Source organism: Zalophus californianus, chromosome 3, assembly GCF_009762305.2.
Source record: "Zalophus californianus isolate mZalCal1 chromosome 3, mZalCal1.pri.v2, whole genome shotgun sequence".
Taxonomy (NCBI): Eukaryota; Metazoa; Chordata; class Mammalia; order Carnivora; family Otariidae; genus Zalophus; species Zalophus californianus.
In genome coordinates this window covers 195,498,229-195,514,967 of record NC_045597.1, presented here as the reverse complement: position 1 = coordinate 195,514,967, position 16,739 = coordinate 195,498,229, and the positions used below count along the sequence as shown (strand labels likewise).

Below are 16,739 nucleotides of genomic sequence, written 5' to 3'. Positions count from 1 at the left end.
GGGATCCCAGAAGAAGAAGAAAGAGAGAGGGGAGCAGAAGGTACATTGGAGCAAATAATGGCAGAGAACTTCCCTATATGTGAGGAAGAAAACAGGCATCAAAATCCAGGAGGCACAGAGAACCCCTCTCAAAATCAATAAAAATAGGTCAACACCCCGACATCTAATAGTAAAACTTACGAGTCTCAGAGACAAAGAGAAAATCCTGAAAGCCGCTCGGGAGAAGAGACATGTAACCTACAATGGTAGAAACATTAGATTTGCAACAGACCTATCCACAGAGACCTTGCAGACCAGAAAGGACTGGCAAGATATCTTCAGAGCACTAAACGAGAAAAATATGCAGCCAAGAATACTATATCCAGCTAGGCTGTCATTGAAAATTGAAGGAGAGATAAAAAGCTTCCAGGACAAACAAAAACTAAAGGAATTTGCAAACACGAAACCAGCCCTCCAAGAAATATGGAAAGGGGTCCTCTAAGCAAAGAGAGAGCCTAAAAGCAGCATAGATCAGAAAGGGACACAGACAATGGCACTAAATTCATACCTTTCAATAGTTACCCTGAATGTAAATGGGCTAAATGCCCCAATCAAAAGACACAGGCTATCAGATTGGATTAAAAAACAAGACCCATTGATATGCTGCCTTCAAGAGACTCCTTTTAGACCCAAAGACACCCCCAGATTGAAAGTGAGGGGGTGGAAAACCATTTTCCATGCTAATGGACACCCAAAGAAAGCTGGGGTCGCAATCCTTATATCAGACAAATTAGATTTTAAAACAAAGACTGTAATAAGAGATGAAGAAGGACACTATATCCTACTTAAAGGGTCTATCCAACAAGAAGATCTAACAATTGTAAATATCTATGCCCCTAACATGGGAGCAGCCAATTATATAAGGCCATTAATAACAAAAGCAAAGAAACACATTGACCACAATACAATAATAGTGGGGGACTTTAACACCCCCCTCACTGAAATACACAGAACATCTAAGCAAAAGATCAACAAGGAAATAAAGACTTTAAATGAAACACTGGACCAAATGGATTTCACAGAAATATTCAGAACATTCCATCCCAAAGCAACGGAATACACATTCTTCTCTAGTGCCCATGGAACATTCTCTAGAATAGATCACATCCTAGGTCACAAATCAGGTCTCAACCGGTACAAAAAGATTGGGATTATTTCCTGCATATTTTCAGACCACAATGCTTTGAAACTAGAACTCAATCACAAGAGGAGTTGGAAAGAACTCAAATACATGGAGGCTAAAAAGCATCCTACTAAAGAATGAATGGGTCAACCAGGAAATTAAAGAAGAATTAAAAAAATTCATGGAAACCAATGAAAATGAAAAACACAACTGTTCCAAATCTTTGGGATACAGCAAAGGCAGTCCTGAGAGGAAAGTATATAGCAATACAAGACTTTCTCAAGAAACAAGAAAGGTCTCAAATACACAACCTAACCCTACACCTGAAGGAGCTGGAGAAAGAACAGCAAATAAAGCCTAAACCCAGCAGGAGAAGAGAAATCATAAAGATCAGAGCAGAAATCAATGAAATAGAAACCAAAAGAACAGTAGAACAGATCAACGAACCTAGAAGCTGGTTCTTTGAAAGAATTAAGAAGATTGATAAACCTCTGGCCAGACTTATCAAAAAGAAAAGAGAAATGACCCAAATCAACAAAATCATGAATGAAAGAGGAGAGATCACAGCCAACACCGAATAAATACAAACAATTATAAGAACATATTATAAGCAACTCTATGCCAGCAAATTAGATAACCTGGAAGAAATGGGTGCATTCCTAGAGATGTATCAACTACCAAAACTGAACCAGAAAGAAATAGAAAACCTGAACAGACCTATAGCCACTAAGGAAATTGAAGCAGTCATCCAAAATCTCCCAACAAAAAAAAGCCCGGGGCCAGATGGCCTCCCAGGGGAATTCTATCAGACATTTAAAGAAGAATTAATACCTATTCTCCTAAAACTGTTCCAAAAAAATAGAAATGGAAGGAAAACTTCCAAACTCATTTTATGAGGCCACCATTACCTTGATCCCCAAACCAGACAAAGACCCCATCAAAAAGGAGAATTACAGACCAATATCCTTGATGAACATGGATGCAAAAATTCCCACCAAAATACCAGCCAATAGGATCCAACAGTACATTAAAAGAATTATTCACAATGACCAATTGGGATTTATCCCTGGACTGCAAGGCTGGTTCAACATCCGCAAATCAATCGTGATACGACACATTAACAAAAGAAAGAACAAGAATCATATGATCCTCTCAATAGATGCAGAAAAAGCATTTGACAAAGTACAGGATCCTTTCTTGATCAAAACTCTTCAGAGTATAGGGATAGAGAGTACATACCTCAACATCATAAAAGCCATCTATGAAAAACCTACAGCGAATATCATTCTCAATGGGGAAAAGCTGTGAGCTTTGCCCCTAAGGTCAGGAACGCGGCAGGGATGTCCACTCTCACCACTGCTATTCAACATAGTATTAGAAGTCCTAGCCACAGCAATCAGACAACAAAAAGAAATCAAAGGCATCCAAATCGGCAAGGAGGAAGTCAAACTCTCACTCTTTGCAGATGATATGATACTGTATGTGGAAAACCCAAAAGACTCCACCCCAAAACTGCTAGAACTCATACAGAAATTCAGTAAAGTAGCAGGATATAAAATCAATGCACAGAAATCAGTGGCATTCCTATACACCAACAACAAGACAGAAGAGAGACAAATCAAGGAGTCGATCCCATTTACAATTGCACCCAAAACCATAAGATACCTAGGAATAAATTTAACCAAAGAGGCAAAGGATCTGTACTCAGAAAACTATAAAATACTCATGAAAGAAATTGAGGAAGACACAAAGAAATGGAAAAACGTTCCATGCTCATGGATTGGAAGAACAAACATTGTGAAGATGTCAATGCTACCTAGAGCAATCTACACATTCAATGCAATCCCCATCTAAATACCATCCACTTTTTTCAAAGAAATGGAACAAATAATCCTAAAATTTGTGTGGAACCAGAAGAGACCCCGAATAGCCAGAGGAACATTGAAAAAGAAAAGCAAAGCTGGTGGCATCACAATTCCGGACTTCCAGCTCTATTACAAAGCTGTCATCATCAAGACAGTATGGTACTGGCACAAAAACAGACACATAGATCAATGGAACAGAATAGAGAGCCCAGAAATGGACCCTCAACTCTATGGTCAACTCATCTTCGACAAAGCAGGAAAGAATGTCCAATGGAAAAAAGACGGTCTCTTCAACAAATGGTGTTGGGAAAATTGGACAGCCACTTGCAGAAGGATGAAACTGGACCATTTCCTTACACCACACACAAAAATAGACTCCAAATGGTTGAAAGACCTAAACGTGAGACAGGAGTCCCTCAAAATCCTAAAGGAGAACACAGGCAGCAACCTCTTCAGCCTCAGCCACTGCAACTTCTTCCTAGAAACATCACCAAAGGCAAGGGAAGCAAGGGCAAAAATGAACTATTGGGATTTCATCAAGATAAAAAGCTTTTGCACAGCAAAAGAAATAGTCCACAAAACCAAAAGACAACTGACAGAATGGGAGAAAATATTTGCAAATGACATATCAGATAAAGGGTTAGTATCCAAAATCTTATTTGATAAGAACTTATCAAACTCAACACCCAAAGAACAAATAATCTAATCAAGAAATGGGCAGAAGACATGAACAGACATTTCTCCAAAGAAGACATCCAAATGGCCAACAGACACATGAAAAGGTGCTCAACATCACTCGGCATCAGGGAAATCCAAATCAAAACCTCTATGAGATACCACCTCACACCAGTCAGAATGGCTAAAATTAACACGTCAGGAATTGACAGATTTTGGCGGGGATGTGGAGAAAGGGGAACCCTCCTACACTGTTGGTGGGAATGCAAGCTGGTGCAGCCACTCTGGAAAACAGTATGGAGGTTCCTCAAACAGTTGAAAATAGAGCTACCATACGATCCAGGATTGCACTACTGGGTATTTACCACAAAGTTACAAATGTAGGAATCCGAAGGGTACGTGCACCCCAATGTTTATAGCAGCAATGTCCACAATAGCCAAACTGTGGGAGGAGCCAAGATGTCCATCGACAGATGAATGGATAAAGAAGAAGTGGTATATATACACAATGGAATATTATGCAGCCATCAAAAGGAATGAGATCTTGCCATTTGCAACGACGTGGATGGAACTGGAAGGTGTTATGCTGAGTGAAATAAGTCAATCAGAGAAAGACATGTATCATATGACCTCACTGATATGAGGAATTCTTAATCTCAGGAAACAAACTGAGGGTTGCTGGAGTGGTGGGGGGTGGGAGGGATGGGGTGGCCGGGTGATAGACATTAGGTAGTGTATGTGCTATCGTGAGTGCAGTGCATTGTGCAAGACTGTTGAATCACAGATCTGTACTTCTGAAACAAATAATGGAACATATGTTAAGAAAAAAGGAAAAGAAGAAGATAGCAGGAGGGGAACAATGAAGGGAAGTAAGTCAGAGGGGGAGACGAACCATGAGAGATGATGGACTCTGAAAAACAAACTGAGGGTTCTAGAGGGGAGGCGGGTGCGGGGATGGGTTAGGCTGGTGGTGGGTATTAAAGAGGGCACGTTCTGCGTGGAGCACTGGGTGTTATGCACAAACAATGAATCATGGAACACTACATCAAGAACTAATGATGTAATGTATGGTGATTAACATAACAATAAGAAAATTAAAAAAAAAAAGAAACCATATTGTCCACAAAGCCAAAAATATTTACCTAGCCTTTTATAGAAAATGTTTGCCAATTCCTGGCCTAGTCCTGCCCATAAGCTTTATGATAGCTGGAGCTTTTTATTTATTTATTTTTTTCACCACTGAATCTCGAGTACTTCCCATATTAACTACCTAGTAAATGGTACATACTTAATAAAAATTTGTTGAAGTGAAAAAAAAAAAAGATGTGGCTCATATATACAATGGAATATTACTCAGGCATCAAAAAGAATGAAATCTTACCTTTTGCAACTACATGGTGGAATTAGAGGGTATTACGCTGAGCGAAATAAGTCAGTCAGAGAAACACAATTATCATATGATCTTACTCATATGTGGAATTTAAGAAACAAAATAGAGGATCATAGGGGAAGGGAGGGAAAAATAAAACAAAATGAAATCAGAGAAGGAAACAAATATAAGAGACAATTAATCACGGGAAACAAATTGAGGGTTGTTGGAGGGGTGGTGGGTGAAGAGAATGGGGTAACCTGGTGATGCATTAATGAGGGTACTTGATATAATGAGCACTGGGTGTTATATAAGACTGATGAATCACTGAACTCTACCTCTGAAACTAATAATGTTAATTAATTGAATTTTTAAAAAATTATAAAATTAAAAATTTTTTAAATTAAAATAAAATATTTGAAAAAATAAAATAAAAATAAAATGTACTTATAAAGGGAATATTTTCATGGTATCTATTGACTTCCACTCTAACTAAAAACTGTATTCTCACTGAAAAACATTTGCTACCACACAACACGTAGCCATATTTGAGAGCTGTCACACCTGTCTTTAGGAATATTTTTCAGTGCCCATCCCTTGTCAGCTTCCCAATTCACATCGAGTCCTATAAATTGTAGTTATTTATTTTTAGGTTACAAATTTGAGGATATTTCATACTCCCTCACCTAGAAGAGGGGAAAGAGGCAGCTCTCAGGGTCCATATTTTGTGCTCTGGAGCAAACATATTCCCAATGATCTCATTCCCACATTTTACTGTGAATAAAATGTCCCCTAGGTGCTGGGTAAAGTGTGAAAGGCAGGTCCCCTGCTCCAGAGTGGGGCAGGGACCCAGCACCCTCACCCAGCTCCTGGGTGACACTGCTCAAGACCCAGGTGAGACTTGCAGAGGTGTGGAGCTCACCAGGATCGGAACCCTGAGGCCCGGGCTCCATCTCTGGTCAGTGGTGGCCTGGAGCGGGCACTGCTGCAGGAACTGACTGCAAGTAGGAGCTTTTGGGATTGATGGAAATATTTTACAACTGGACTTTGTGATGGCTACACAACTGGGTGTATTTACTAAAAATCATCAAATTATACACTAACAAGGAATTATAAGTTATATAAACTATACCCTCTCCAGCACTTATTATTGTGTGCTTTTTAAGTATGTCTATCATAGTGGATGTGTCATGATATCTTACTATGTTTTTATGTTTTATTTTTTTCTTAATATGTTTATAATTTGTATTTGCCTAACGTAATATTGAATATTTTTCATGTGCTTTGTATACTTTTTTTGATGAAATATCTATTCATATATTTTACTTTTTTTTTCTTTGGATCGTTGGTCTTACTGAGTAGTATGTATTCTTTATATATTCTGGATACAACTCCTTACCCAGTATGTAATTTGCAAAAAATGTATTTCCCCAATTTCCCTAATGGTAGGTGGCTCCCCCCCACCACCATTTCTTAATGTGTTTTTGGAAGGACATTTTTTTTTTATTTTTATAAATTCTTATTCATCTGTTTTTCCTTGTCAGGTTGTGCTGTTGTCGTCATTTCTAATAATATTTTCCTAACCAGAGGTCATGCAGATTTTCTCCTGTGTTTGCTTCAAGAACCTGTAAGGTTTTAGCCATTACATTCAGACCTATGTTTTGTTTTGAGTAAGTGTTGTGCATGGTGTTCGCTAATATTCTAATTCAAATTTTCACATAGGGATTTCCAATTACACCAAAACCATTTGTTCAAAATACTCACCTTTTCCATTGAACTGCCTTGGTACTTTCATCAAAAGTCAGCTGGCCATGTGTGTAATAGTAATTTCTGGATTCTAAATTCTGTTCCATTGATCTGCATGCCTATCCTTATGCCAGTGCCACAGGCTTGACTACAGTATCTTTATAATAGGTACTGAAACTGGAAATGTAAGTCTTCCAACTTAGTTCTTTTTCAAATTGATTTGGCTGGTCTGGTACTTTTCATTTCCATTTAAATATCAGGATCAGCTTGCTATTATCTACAAATTACCTGTTGGGGTTTTTCTAGGGATTGCATTGAATCTGTATAATTGTCACCTCTGCAAGTTTGAGTATTCTGATCCGTGAAAATAAATAATTCTCTAATTACTTAGGTCTTCTTTAATTCTTCAGCAATGTTTATCACTCTCACTGTACAAATATTATACCTTTTTTCAATTTATTTCTGATTACTTTATCTCTGTTAAGCTATTATGAATGGAATTATTTTTTTAATTTCAATTTTGGATTATTTATTTCTAGTATGTAGAAATATAACTGAGTTTTATATGTTAATATTATTACCTGAGAACTTGACATACTGGTTTTTGAAGGTCTGTTTGGTTTGTTTTTATGTGTGGAGTTCTTGGAATGTCCCACAAACAGAATTAAGGCATGTGTGAGTAAAAACAGTTTAATAGATTTGTTTTCCTTTCCCAATTTTGGATGTTTTATTCATTTTCTTTCCTTACTAACTTGCTGTAACTTCCAGGACTAGGTTGAAAAGCAGAGATAAGAGACATCATGCCTTGTGCCTAATTTAGGGAGAAACAGTTCAGTCCTTCACCTTCAACTATGATGTTAGATGTGTGCAACTTGTGAGGCTAGAGATGGCCTTTTCTATTCCTGTTTTGTTGAGAATTTTTATTATGAATTGGTGTTGGATCTTGAAAAATGCTTTTTATCCATCTATCAAAATGATGTGTGATTCCTGTATCTTTTTTTATTACTTTCATTAGTGTTTTATAGTTTTTTCCTCATATAGGTCTTATACATAATTTCCTAGGTTTATATTTAAAGGCTTCACTTTTAGGGGTGCTAATGTAAATAGTAATATGAATTTAATTTCAAATTCAACTTGTTCATTGCTGGCATGTAGGGAATTTATTGACATTTGCATATTAACCTTGTGTCTTTTGTTGTTTTTTTTTTATGATTTATTTATTTATTTATTTGACAGAGAGAGACACAGCGAGAGAGGGAACACAAGCAGGGGGAGTGGGAGAGGGAGAAGCAGGCTTCCCACTGAGCAGGGAGCCCGATGTGGGGCTCGATCCCAGGACCCTGGGATCATGACCTGAGCCGAAGGCAGACACTTAACAACTGAGGCACCCAGGTGCCCCAGCCTTGTGTCTTTTAATCTTGCTAAAATTCTTCATTAGGGCCAGGAAGTTTTTGTCAATTGCTTCAGATTTCTACATAGATGGTCATGTCATCTGTGAACAGAGAGTTTTACTTTATTTCCCAATGTGTATAACTTCTATTTCTTTTTCTTGTCTTATTGCATTCGTTAGCACAATATGGAGAGCAGGGTTGAGAGGGATACAATGCCTCCCCATTCTTAGCCGGAAAGCCTCAGGTTTCTCACCATTAAGTATGATATTAGGTGTAGTTCTTTTGTAGATATCCTTTATCAAGCTGAGGATACTTCCTTCTATAGCTAGCTTGCTGAGAGTTTTTATCATGAATGGGTGTAGAATTTTGTCCAGTGCTTTTATCTGCATCTAGTAATATGATCATGTGATTTTTCTTCTTTACACTGTTGGTGTGACAGGTTACATTAGTTGATTTTGGGGGTGTTTTACCCTCCTGGCATACCTGGGATAAATCCCACTTGGTTATAATGTATAATTATTTTTATATATTATTGGATTGACTTACTAATATTTTGTCAGAGATCTTTGCATCTATATTCATGAGAAATATTAGTCCTTAGTTTTCTTTTCTTAGTTTTCTGTCCTCTTAGAGTGAGTTAGGAAGTATTCCCTATGCTTCTATCTGCTAGAAGAGAGAGAATTTCTCCCTTAAATGTTTTGAAAAATTTACTAGTGAACCCATCTGGGCCTGGTGTTTTAGTTTTGGAAAGTTACTGACTATTGACTCAAGTTATTTAATAGATGTAAGTCTGTTCAGGTTTTCTACTTCTGGTGTAAGCTTTTGAAGACTGTATCTTTCTTTCTTTTTTCTTTTTTTTATTTCAATTAGCCAACATATAGTACATCATTAGTTTTTGATATAATGTTCAATGATACATTAGTTGCATATAACATAAAGATTGTATCTTTCAAAGAATTGGTCCATTTCATATAGGTTCTGAAATTTGTGGACATAGAGTTGTTCATGTTATTCCTCTATTATATTTTTAATGTCCATGAGGTCTGTGGTAATGCCTCCTCTTTCATTCTGATTTTAACAATTTGTGCCCTTTTTTTTATTAGCCTAGCTAGAAACGTATCACTTTTATTGATCTTTTCACAGAACCAGTTTCTGACTCCATTAATTTTCTCTATTGATTTCTTGTTTTTTTAATTTTTTTAGTAGTCAGCATAGAATTTACAATAAACATTTACAACTAAACCAAATTCATTTTCAAATAACACTATATCACTTGATGGGTAGTGTGAATATTTTGTAATAACAAAGTATCCCTAATTCTTCCCTCCCATATTTTGAATTATTGCTGTCATTCATTTCACTTATACATAAGCGTATGTGTACGTATACAAAATATAGATATAAACATATGTAATTGAATACATTGTTGATATTATTTTGAACAAAGTTATCTGCTAGATTAAGAAAAAGTTAGTTTTTATTTTACCTTCACTTATTCCTTCTCTGATGCTCTTCCTTTCTTCATGACCTATATTATCTCTTTAGGAGCTTTTTTTAACGTTTTCTATAAGGTAGACCTGAAACCAGGGGTGTCTCTGGAGCCTACCCAGCCAGGGAGCATCTGCCACCAGCCCAGCTTGGAGGTAAACTGCGTCAGACTCTGAGTCCATCTCTCAAGTTTCTGTTTCTCTAACAAGCTTCTCTATTTGTTAAGCCATTGTTCAACCTTCCATGAATTCTTTAAACATGCTCAACCTTATATATAACCTAGTTATAATAGTTGTGCTGAAATCTTTGTCAATAAAATCCAGCTTCTGGATCCCCATGGACACAGATTTCTTTAACTAGATCTTCCTGATTATGAGCTGCACTTTCTCATTTCTTACGTGTCTTTAACTTTCTCAGATAGTATATCGAAGCAACTTTGGATTCTTGTAGGCATCTGCCTGTACTGAGTCTGAAATCTGTTTCCTATGATAAGAAGCCCTGGTGTTGCTGTATAATTTGTGTTGTGTTTGCTTTTTTGTTTCCTAATTTTTTGTTTTCTGTTTGTAAACCATAGCTAGTGGTCAGCCAGTGATTGGCAGAGGTATGCTCATGCATCCCCAGCTGTGAGGGGTTCCAACTTTGCTGACTGAAGTGTGTGCTTGCAGTTGGGGTGGTCTTCACATCTGCCCAGGACTTTGCTTTCTACTGGCTCTGGTGGTCTCCATGCAGAGCATAGTTTCACAGCCAGCCCTCTTCAAGCTTCCTGTGCTTGAGCACAATCTTTCCAACAGACAGGGAGACATGGGAGCTCATCACAAATGGGTGCAGTCTCACTTCCCACACTTTCTATTAACTTTGGACCATCTGTTGCTGGTCAGTTACTTCAACCAGACACATCCTCAGGCGTGCTGCCTGCTGGCCTTCCCATTTGCCGCTTGTATGGCCACGGCTAGGCCTGGGACCTTGCACTCCAAGTTAAGGGAGCCCCCTTGACTGCAGAGCTTCAGGGTTGACCCCCCACCCCCACTCCTCGCAGCACTATGGATGAGCTGGGATGGGAGTAGGGCCAACAGGGACACCATATAATTCTGTTGTTCTCATACTTCCATTCTATTGTTCCATAGTTTCTTATAAATAAATGTTTCTCAATTTGCTGTGTGGCTTTTGGTGGTTTCCAGAGCATAGGGGTGGCTGTTCACGACTATTCTGTCCAGTCTGATTCTCCATGTTAGCAGTGGTCCTGCCAAGCCCCTCACTATGCCTTAATGGGAAAAAAAGGGGGCGTTTTAATCTTCTTCCTACTTTCTAAATAACAAGAACAGCAGCAAAGAAAAATGAAAAAGAACAATATTCAGGATGCATGTTCTGATGGGCACATCTGGCATGAGCCCTTGGGAAGCTCTGCCCTGAGGTGAGCTCACTCTTTGTGGAAGAAGGCTGTCTCCACCCATCAACTGCTGTAACCAACACCCCCGGGCTCCCTACAGTTCTGGAAGCCGAAGCCTGAGGTCAGGTGCCGGCAGGTTCAGCTCTGGTGAGGGCTCCGGCCTGGTTCTCAGACAGCTGACCACTCACTGTGTCCCCACATGGGGAAAGACGACTCAGCCTCTGGGTCTCCTGTAAGGGACACCATCGCAGTGGGGCTGGCATTCCAGCACAAGAATTTTGGGAGACCAACATTCAGTTCTCAGCAGAAGTGAGGTTGTCCCCTTTTATGGAAGAAGGTGGCTGAGCGTCACTCCTGTGACGTTACTACTTTTACTTCCAGTCCAGATTGCTACTTAATAAGCCTTAAACAAATGCTCAGTACTTATTCTGTTCCTACTGAGTTTAGACACTATTTACAATGTGACATTGTCATGGTAGGATACTTTATATCGTGGAACCAAGCTAACTGGAACCAAGTACTGGATTGCAGTTTACAAACATGTATTTTTTAATCAAATTAAAATTTTTCCCTACAGCATTATTAATTAAACTTGCGTGCAAAATAGCTTGCATAGCGTTCCACAATCATCTTTATATCTGTGTCTGTGTATGAGTAATGCTAGAGAAGACCGCATAATTATTCAGCACAGAGCACTCATGTTATTCATATAAAGTCATGTGGGTTGGGGATTTGGGGGCAATTTTTTAGTTAATGGCCAAAGATCAAATTTATTAATAATGAAACTGGCACAGAACCTTAAGTCATTTGATGTCCAAAAAATTGATAACACGGGGATACCACTTACCCAGTCTCTCTTGCTTTATTTATGTGAATAAGTGGTGTTCTCTTGGAGGTGAACCAGGCGACAATGTACCTTTGCATTTGTTTCAAACGACTTAAGTGGGACTCTCCATATAGTCATTACTGTTTAAACATGGGAATTCTGTACCTCTGGAGTAAGTGACAAAGTGCAGGGTCCATGCAGAGCAGCTCATCAGATGTTTTCCCTGGCCGGGCCTTAGATTTCAGGCTCGGGTGGAAGAGTGCTCCAGCAGCAGAGTGAGGGTTTACACTGTGAGCCTTTCAGGGATGGTGTTGTTGTTGGAATGCTTTCAATGCTCTCCATCCCAGGTGATTTATTTCATACAATTGTGAGTGTTTTAAAGCAAAAAGAACCATGTCTGGCTCATTCCCTGAGACTGAGAGTTTCAGGCTTCAGTCTGCGATCCTGCCTTGTGCCCGGATCACTGTCCACCATGCTTCCCGGGTGGATGCAGGGAAGAGCCCAGACACGCTTCACTCTGACCAGGCAGGTAGCAGGGTGAGGCTCCTGAAGGACGGCGGCTCTAGTACGCCGCTGGGGTAGGGCCATCTTCGGCATCCTGTCAGCGTCCGTTTGACCATTGGCTCACCTGCAACATGTGTGCAGAACCTGAGTTAGCAGGTCTGGGTGGGCTGGAGTTCTGGAGCTCTAACTCCTGTTGATGTTCGCCCTGGATGCTCCCCCAGACCTGCTAAATCCAAGTCTCCAGACACTGGAAGCTGTCAACAGCCTTTCCCAGGGATGCACAGTGCCAAGAGATTCTCCTTTTCTCCAGCAAGAGTGATGAGAACAGTAAGCCAGCGGCCTTGCCAAGGGAGGAGGCTGCTCAGCCTTCCCAGCTGCCAGCGCAGGGAACATGTTAGGAACATGTTAGGATCATCGGGAAGCCTTAGGGTGAACACTCAGTGTGGAGCCTCCAGGGCCACGGGGGCGCTTCTGACCCTTAGGAGGCCAGATGGGGCTGCAGGGACTCTTCACCCAATGTGCTGACACTGTTCCCAGGATAAGAGCTGTAGCAGTTACATCAGAAGGCAGGTCAATTGTGGTTCTCTTTCTAAAATGCAAGTTTAAATTTCCACCTAGAGGGGTGCCTGGGTGGCTTAGTCGTTAAGCGTCTGCCTTCGGCTCAGGGCATGATCCTGGAGTCCTGGGATCAAGCCCCGCATCGGGCTCCCTGCTCCGCGGGAAGCCTGCTTCTCCCTCTCCCACTCCCCCTGCTTGTGTTCCCTCTCTCTCTGTGTCTCTGTCAAATAAACAAAATCTTAAAAAATAAAAAATAAGTAAATTTCCACCTAGAAAAGTACTAGACATTTGTTTTTTTTTAAATAGTGGGATCTGGAGTGTTCTTTGCTGGCTGAGCTGGAGGCCTGTGTGAAGGGTCCAAATGTGCAGGCGACTGAGTCTGATGAGAGGCCCCATTCAAGTCTGGACTCTCGTTAGTACGACCGCGGTGACCCCAGTCTGGACTCTCGTTAGGACGACCACGGTGACCCCAGTCTGGACTCTCATTAGGATGACCGCGGTGACCACAAGTCTGGACTCTCGTTAGAATGATTGTAGTGGCCACAAGAGTAGCATTCCTATTTGAAATTTTAATGTTAAATTAATGTTATTTTAATGGAGCTTTTATACAATAATTATATAATTGAATTACATTGTGCATTATTAAACAAAACCTAAGTAGGAAGTTGAAAGCCCCCCCTTGGAACGATTCCAATGGTTGGTAAAAACCTCAAAACTGATAATAACAATGAGGCATTCCCATAAAATGTATTTTCCTGTTTTTTGATGAACACGAGCACAATTTAAATCTTCATTTTCTTCACTAAGCTATTTTTCTTATGTAGCTAAAAGTGAATTATTTAGACTGTTATTGATATGGTTACTTTTTAAAATGGAAAGTGAGTTGCAACAGTGTGCCTTAGTTCACACATGCCCACATTGATGAGGGTCACTGAGCAATCTTGACCATGAGCACCCACCCTCGAAACACACGTGTGACACAGGTATGTGTGTGCACTCACACGTGCACAGGCACACCACAGGCACGTGTTCACACATGCACACACACACACACACACACACCGACACACACTTTCTCACCAGGCTTTTGTCCGTACCAGGGGCACCCACTGAGCCCTCGGGGGGCCGCGTGCAGACAGAGCCTCCCTCCCAGAGGTTTGCTGTTTATAGATGGTGTCCCCGGACGTGTGCCCCAACAGGCCTGCAGGGTCCCTGAGTCCCTTTGTCTTAGTCCCACAGATGCTTTCTGTCTGTGGTGCAGGCTGAAAAACTGAGCACGAGGGCCCTGTCTTGTCCGCGCACCCCCAGAGCAGGGCCAGGGCCCTGGGAGGCCGGAGCAGCAAGAGGGGAATGAGACTGTGCCAGAGCCGTGCAGGGACGTGGCACATCCCCTCACCCCCTGACCCGGCCCCTGAGCCCTCTGAGGCCTCCGCATGTCCCCTTGCCCCCCCAACCCAGCCCCTGAGTCCTGTGAGGATGCAGCTCAACCGCTCGCCCCCCGATGCGGCCCCTTGGTGCAAAATCACAGGGTTCGAGGAAGAGCGTCTCTGAGGACTACTGAGGACTACTGAGGTCGTGCGTAGAGTCCGCACTTCACGTGTTTCCCTCGGCGTGTGTTCAGAGCCCGCCTCCCACCTGAGTCCAGTGCCATGTGCACGGGGCGAGTGCCACACAGGCCAAGACAGGTGTGTCCTCCTCAGGGGCTACAAGCCCCCCACCCCTGATGGGCAGCGTGCAGAAGGTTCCAGATCCCCAACCTCCTGCTGGGGTGTTGGTTTGTCTGGGGGTGGAGAGAAGGTGGGTCGGGAAAGAGGAGAGAAGAGAAGTTATCCCAGGAGCGAGGGGACCCCACACATGCACTGAGGTCGCGCTGTCTTGCAGGGCTTTCCAGGGAACACCAACGCAGACAGTGTGGTGCGCCACCAGCTGCAGCCGCCCGTGGAGGCCAGATACCTGCGCTTCCTCCCCTCCGCCTGGAACCCCGATGGCCGCATCGGGATGCGCGTGGAGGTGTACGGATGCCCATTCCGTAAGTGCAGGCACAGCACGGGGCCCCGTCTGGGGACGTGGGGTCCTGGGCATAAATTCAGAGACTGCTGGAGGCTTTTCTCAAATCCCTTAACAAGGACAATGGATTCTCCTTCCTGTTAAAACCCGAGATGAAGCCGTCAGGTTGTCTTACAGGGTCTTCTTACTGAGTGCTCCTCTCCCTTCCCGGTCTCTGTCCCCCTGTCTCCATCCCTCTGTCTCCGTCCCTCTGTCTCCCTGTATGTCTCTGTCCCTCTGTCTCTGCCTCTATGTCCCTCTGTCCCTCTGTCTCTCTCTGTCTCCATCCCTCTGTCCCCGTCTCTCTGTCCCTCTGTCTCTCTGTCTCTGTCCCTCTGTCTGTCTCTGGACACGCAGTGATGTCACCAGCCCAAGGCTCCGGGGGTGGGGGGTGAGGGGAGGGGCCTGCCTGTCAGCGACATTGAACAGGGGCCACCTGCCCACTTGCCAGGACTTGCTCTGGAGGAGGGTTTGCCATGGAAACCGGGTCTGCTGTCTGTGTCAGGAGGAGACACTCCGGATGGCACAAAGGAGGCCGTTGGGGTGGGCGTCAGCCCGCTGGCTCCAGGAGGGGGGTGTGGCCGTGGGGGTCAGGGAAGCGCCAGGGTCACCAGAGTGCGTGGACCGAGGGGCCTCCTGTGCCGAGTCTTCATCCCAGCAGCCCTCCCGCTCCGCCCTCACACCGTGGGTCTCCAGACCACGAGGGGCTCCCTCAGTCAAGGACCCGGACACTGGCTATCTTGGGCCTTGTACCTCTTCCCCTTGGGGGTGGACCCTCCCTCCCAGAGGTGCAGCCACGGCCCTTCCAGGGGGACCAGCAGCAGCCCTGAAGTCCACGCAGCCCTGCTGCTGGGAGGGTCTGCATAAAAACGCAGCAGATAACCTGTCACCGCCACTTGGAAAACAGCCTGGGGCCTGCTCTGACTCAGGCGGGACGCACTGTTTCCAGCCCGAGCGACGCACGCGCGCCGCTCTGGTGTTGGGAAGCGCGGGCCCCCCTCAGCACGCTGCTCCGACACGCGGACGGTGCCCCTCGGCCCTCCTGCCCACGCGCCCACCTGTTCACTCGCAGCGGCTCGGCCTGCAGATCGCGGAGGAATCCCACCCGTTCCCGCCGCGCATCCCTCCGCAGCCACCACGTGCCGCGCTCGTGGATGGGCTGTGGTCGCTCTCGCACACCCGGCTTCCACACCCACACCTTTGCAGTCGGGCCACGTGGGCCGTGGGCACAGCCCGGCTTGTCCGGTCTCCGTGGCACCCGAGCTGCTCCCTGCCCTGACGCACAGCCCTTTCTCTGCTCGCGGTTGGAAGCAGCACACAGGCGGCCGCTGAGACCATGAGCTAGGATGCTGGGGCTCACCGCCCGGGGATGGTGAGGGGTCGGGGCTTTCTCTCCGTGCCCTCGGCAGATTCTTGCTGCAGCTGGACCCGGCGGCCAAGGGCAGGCTGAGGATGGCCTTGTGGGCTGCACACTGGTCAGGAGGGGTCTTTCCCATGGGTTCCCAGGGCACAGCGTGGCCACCTCAAGGCTCCCTCCAAGGCGCATCGACATCCACGCGGACCTCCTCACTGCCTCCCGGGCCATGCTCCGGGACCCCTCATCTGCCTGAAACTGGAGCCGTCCCTCCAACCATCTCCAAGTGCTGTATGCTAGCCTGAGTTCTGTCTCTAGCAGGTGGATGCCCAGGTACCACCTCCAGGTGACCCAGGGCTGCCACATGC

The 16,739-nt window shown here is 43.8% G+C and overlaps 1 protein-coding gene across 2 annotated transcripts in view; it reads left to right on the top strand.

The window, feature by feature from the left end:
• Positions 1-16,739, top strand: part of LOC113920904 (contactin-associated protein-like 4) — a 169,142-nt gene that overhangs the window by 77,642 nt on the left and 74,761 nt on the right. For both annotated transcript variants that reach the window (XM_027591300.2, XM_027591299.2), the window contains exon 4: positions 14,853-15,000. In XM_027591300.2, the coding sequence (XP_027447101.2) occupies positions 14,853-15,000 (148 nt within the window). The remainder of the gene's footprint in view (positions 1-14,852; positions 15,001-16,739) is intronic.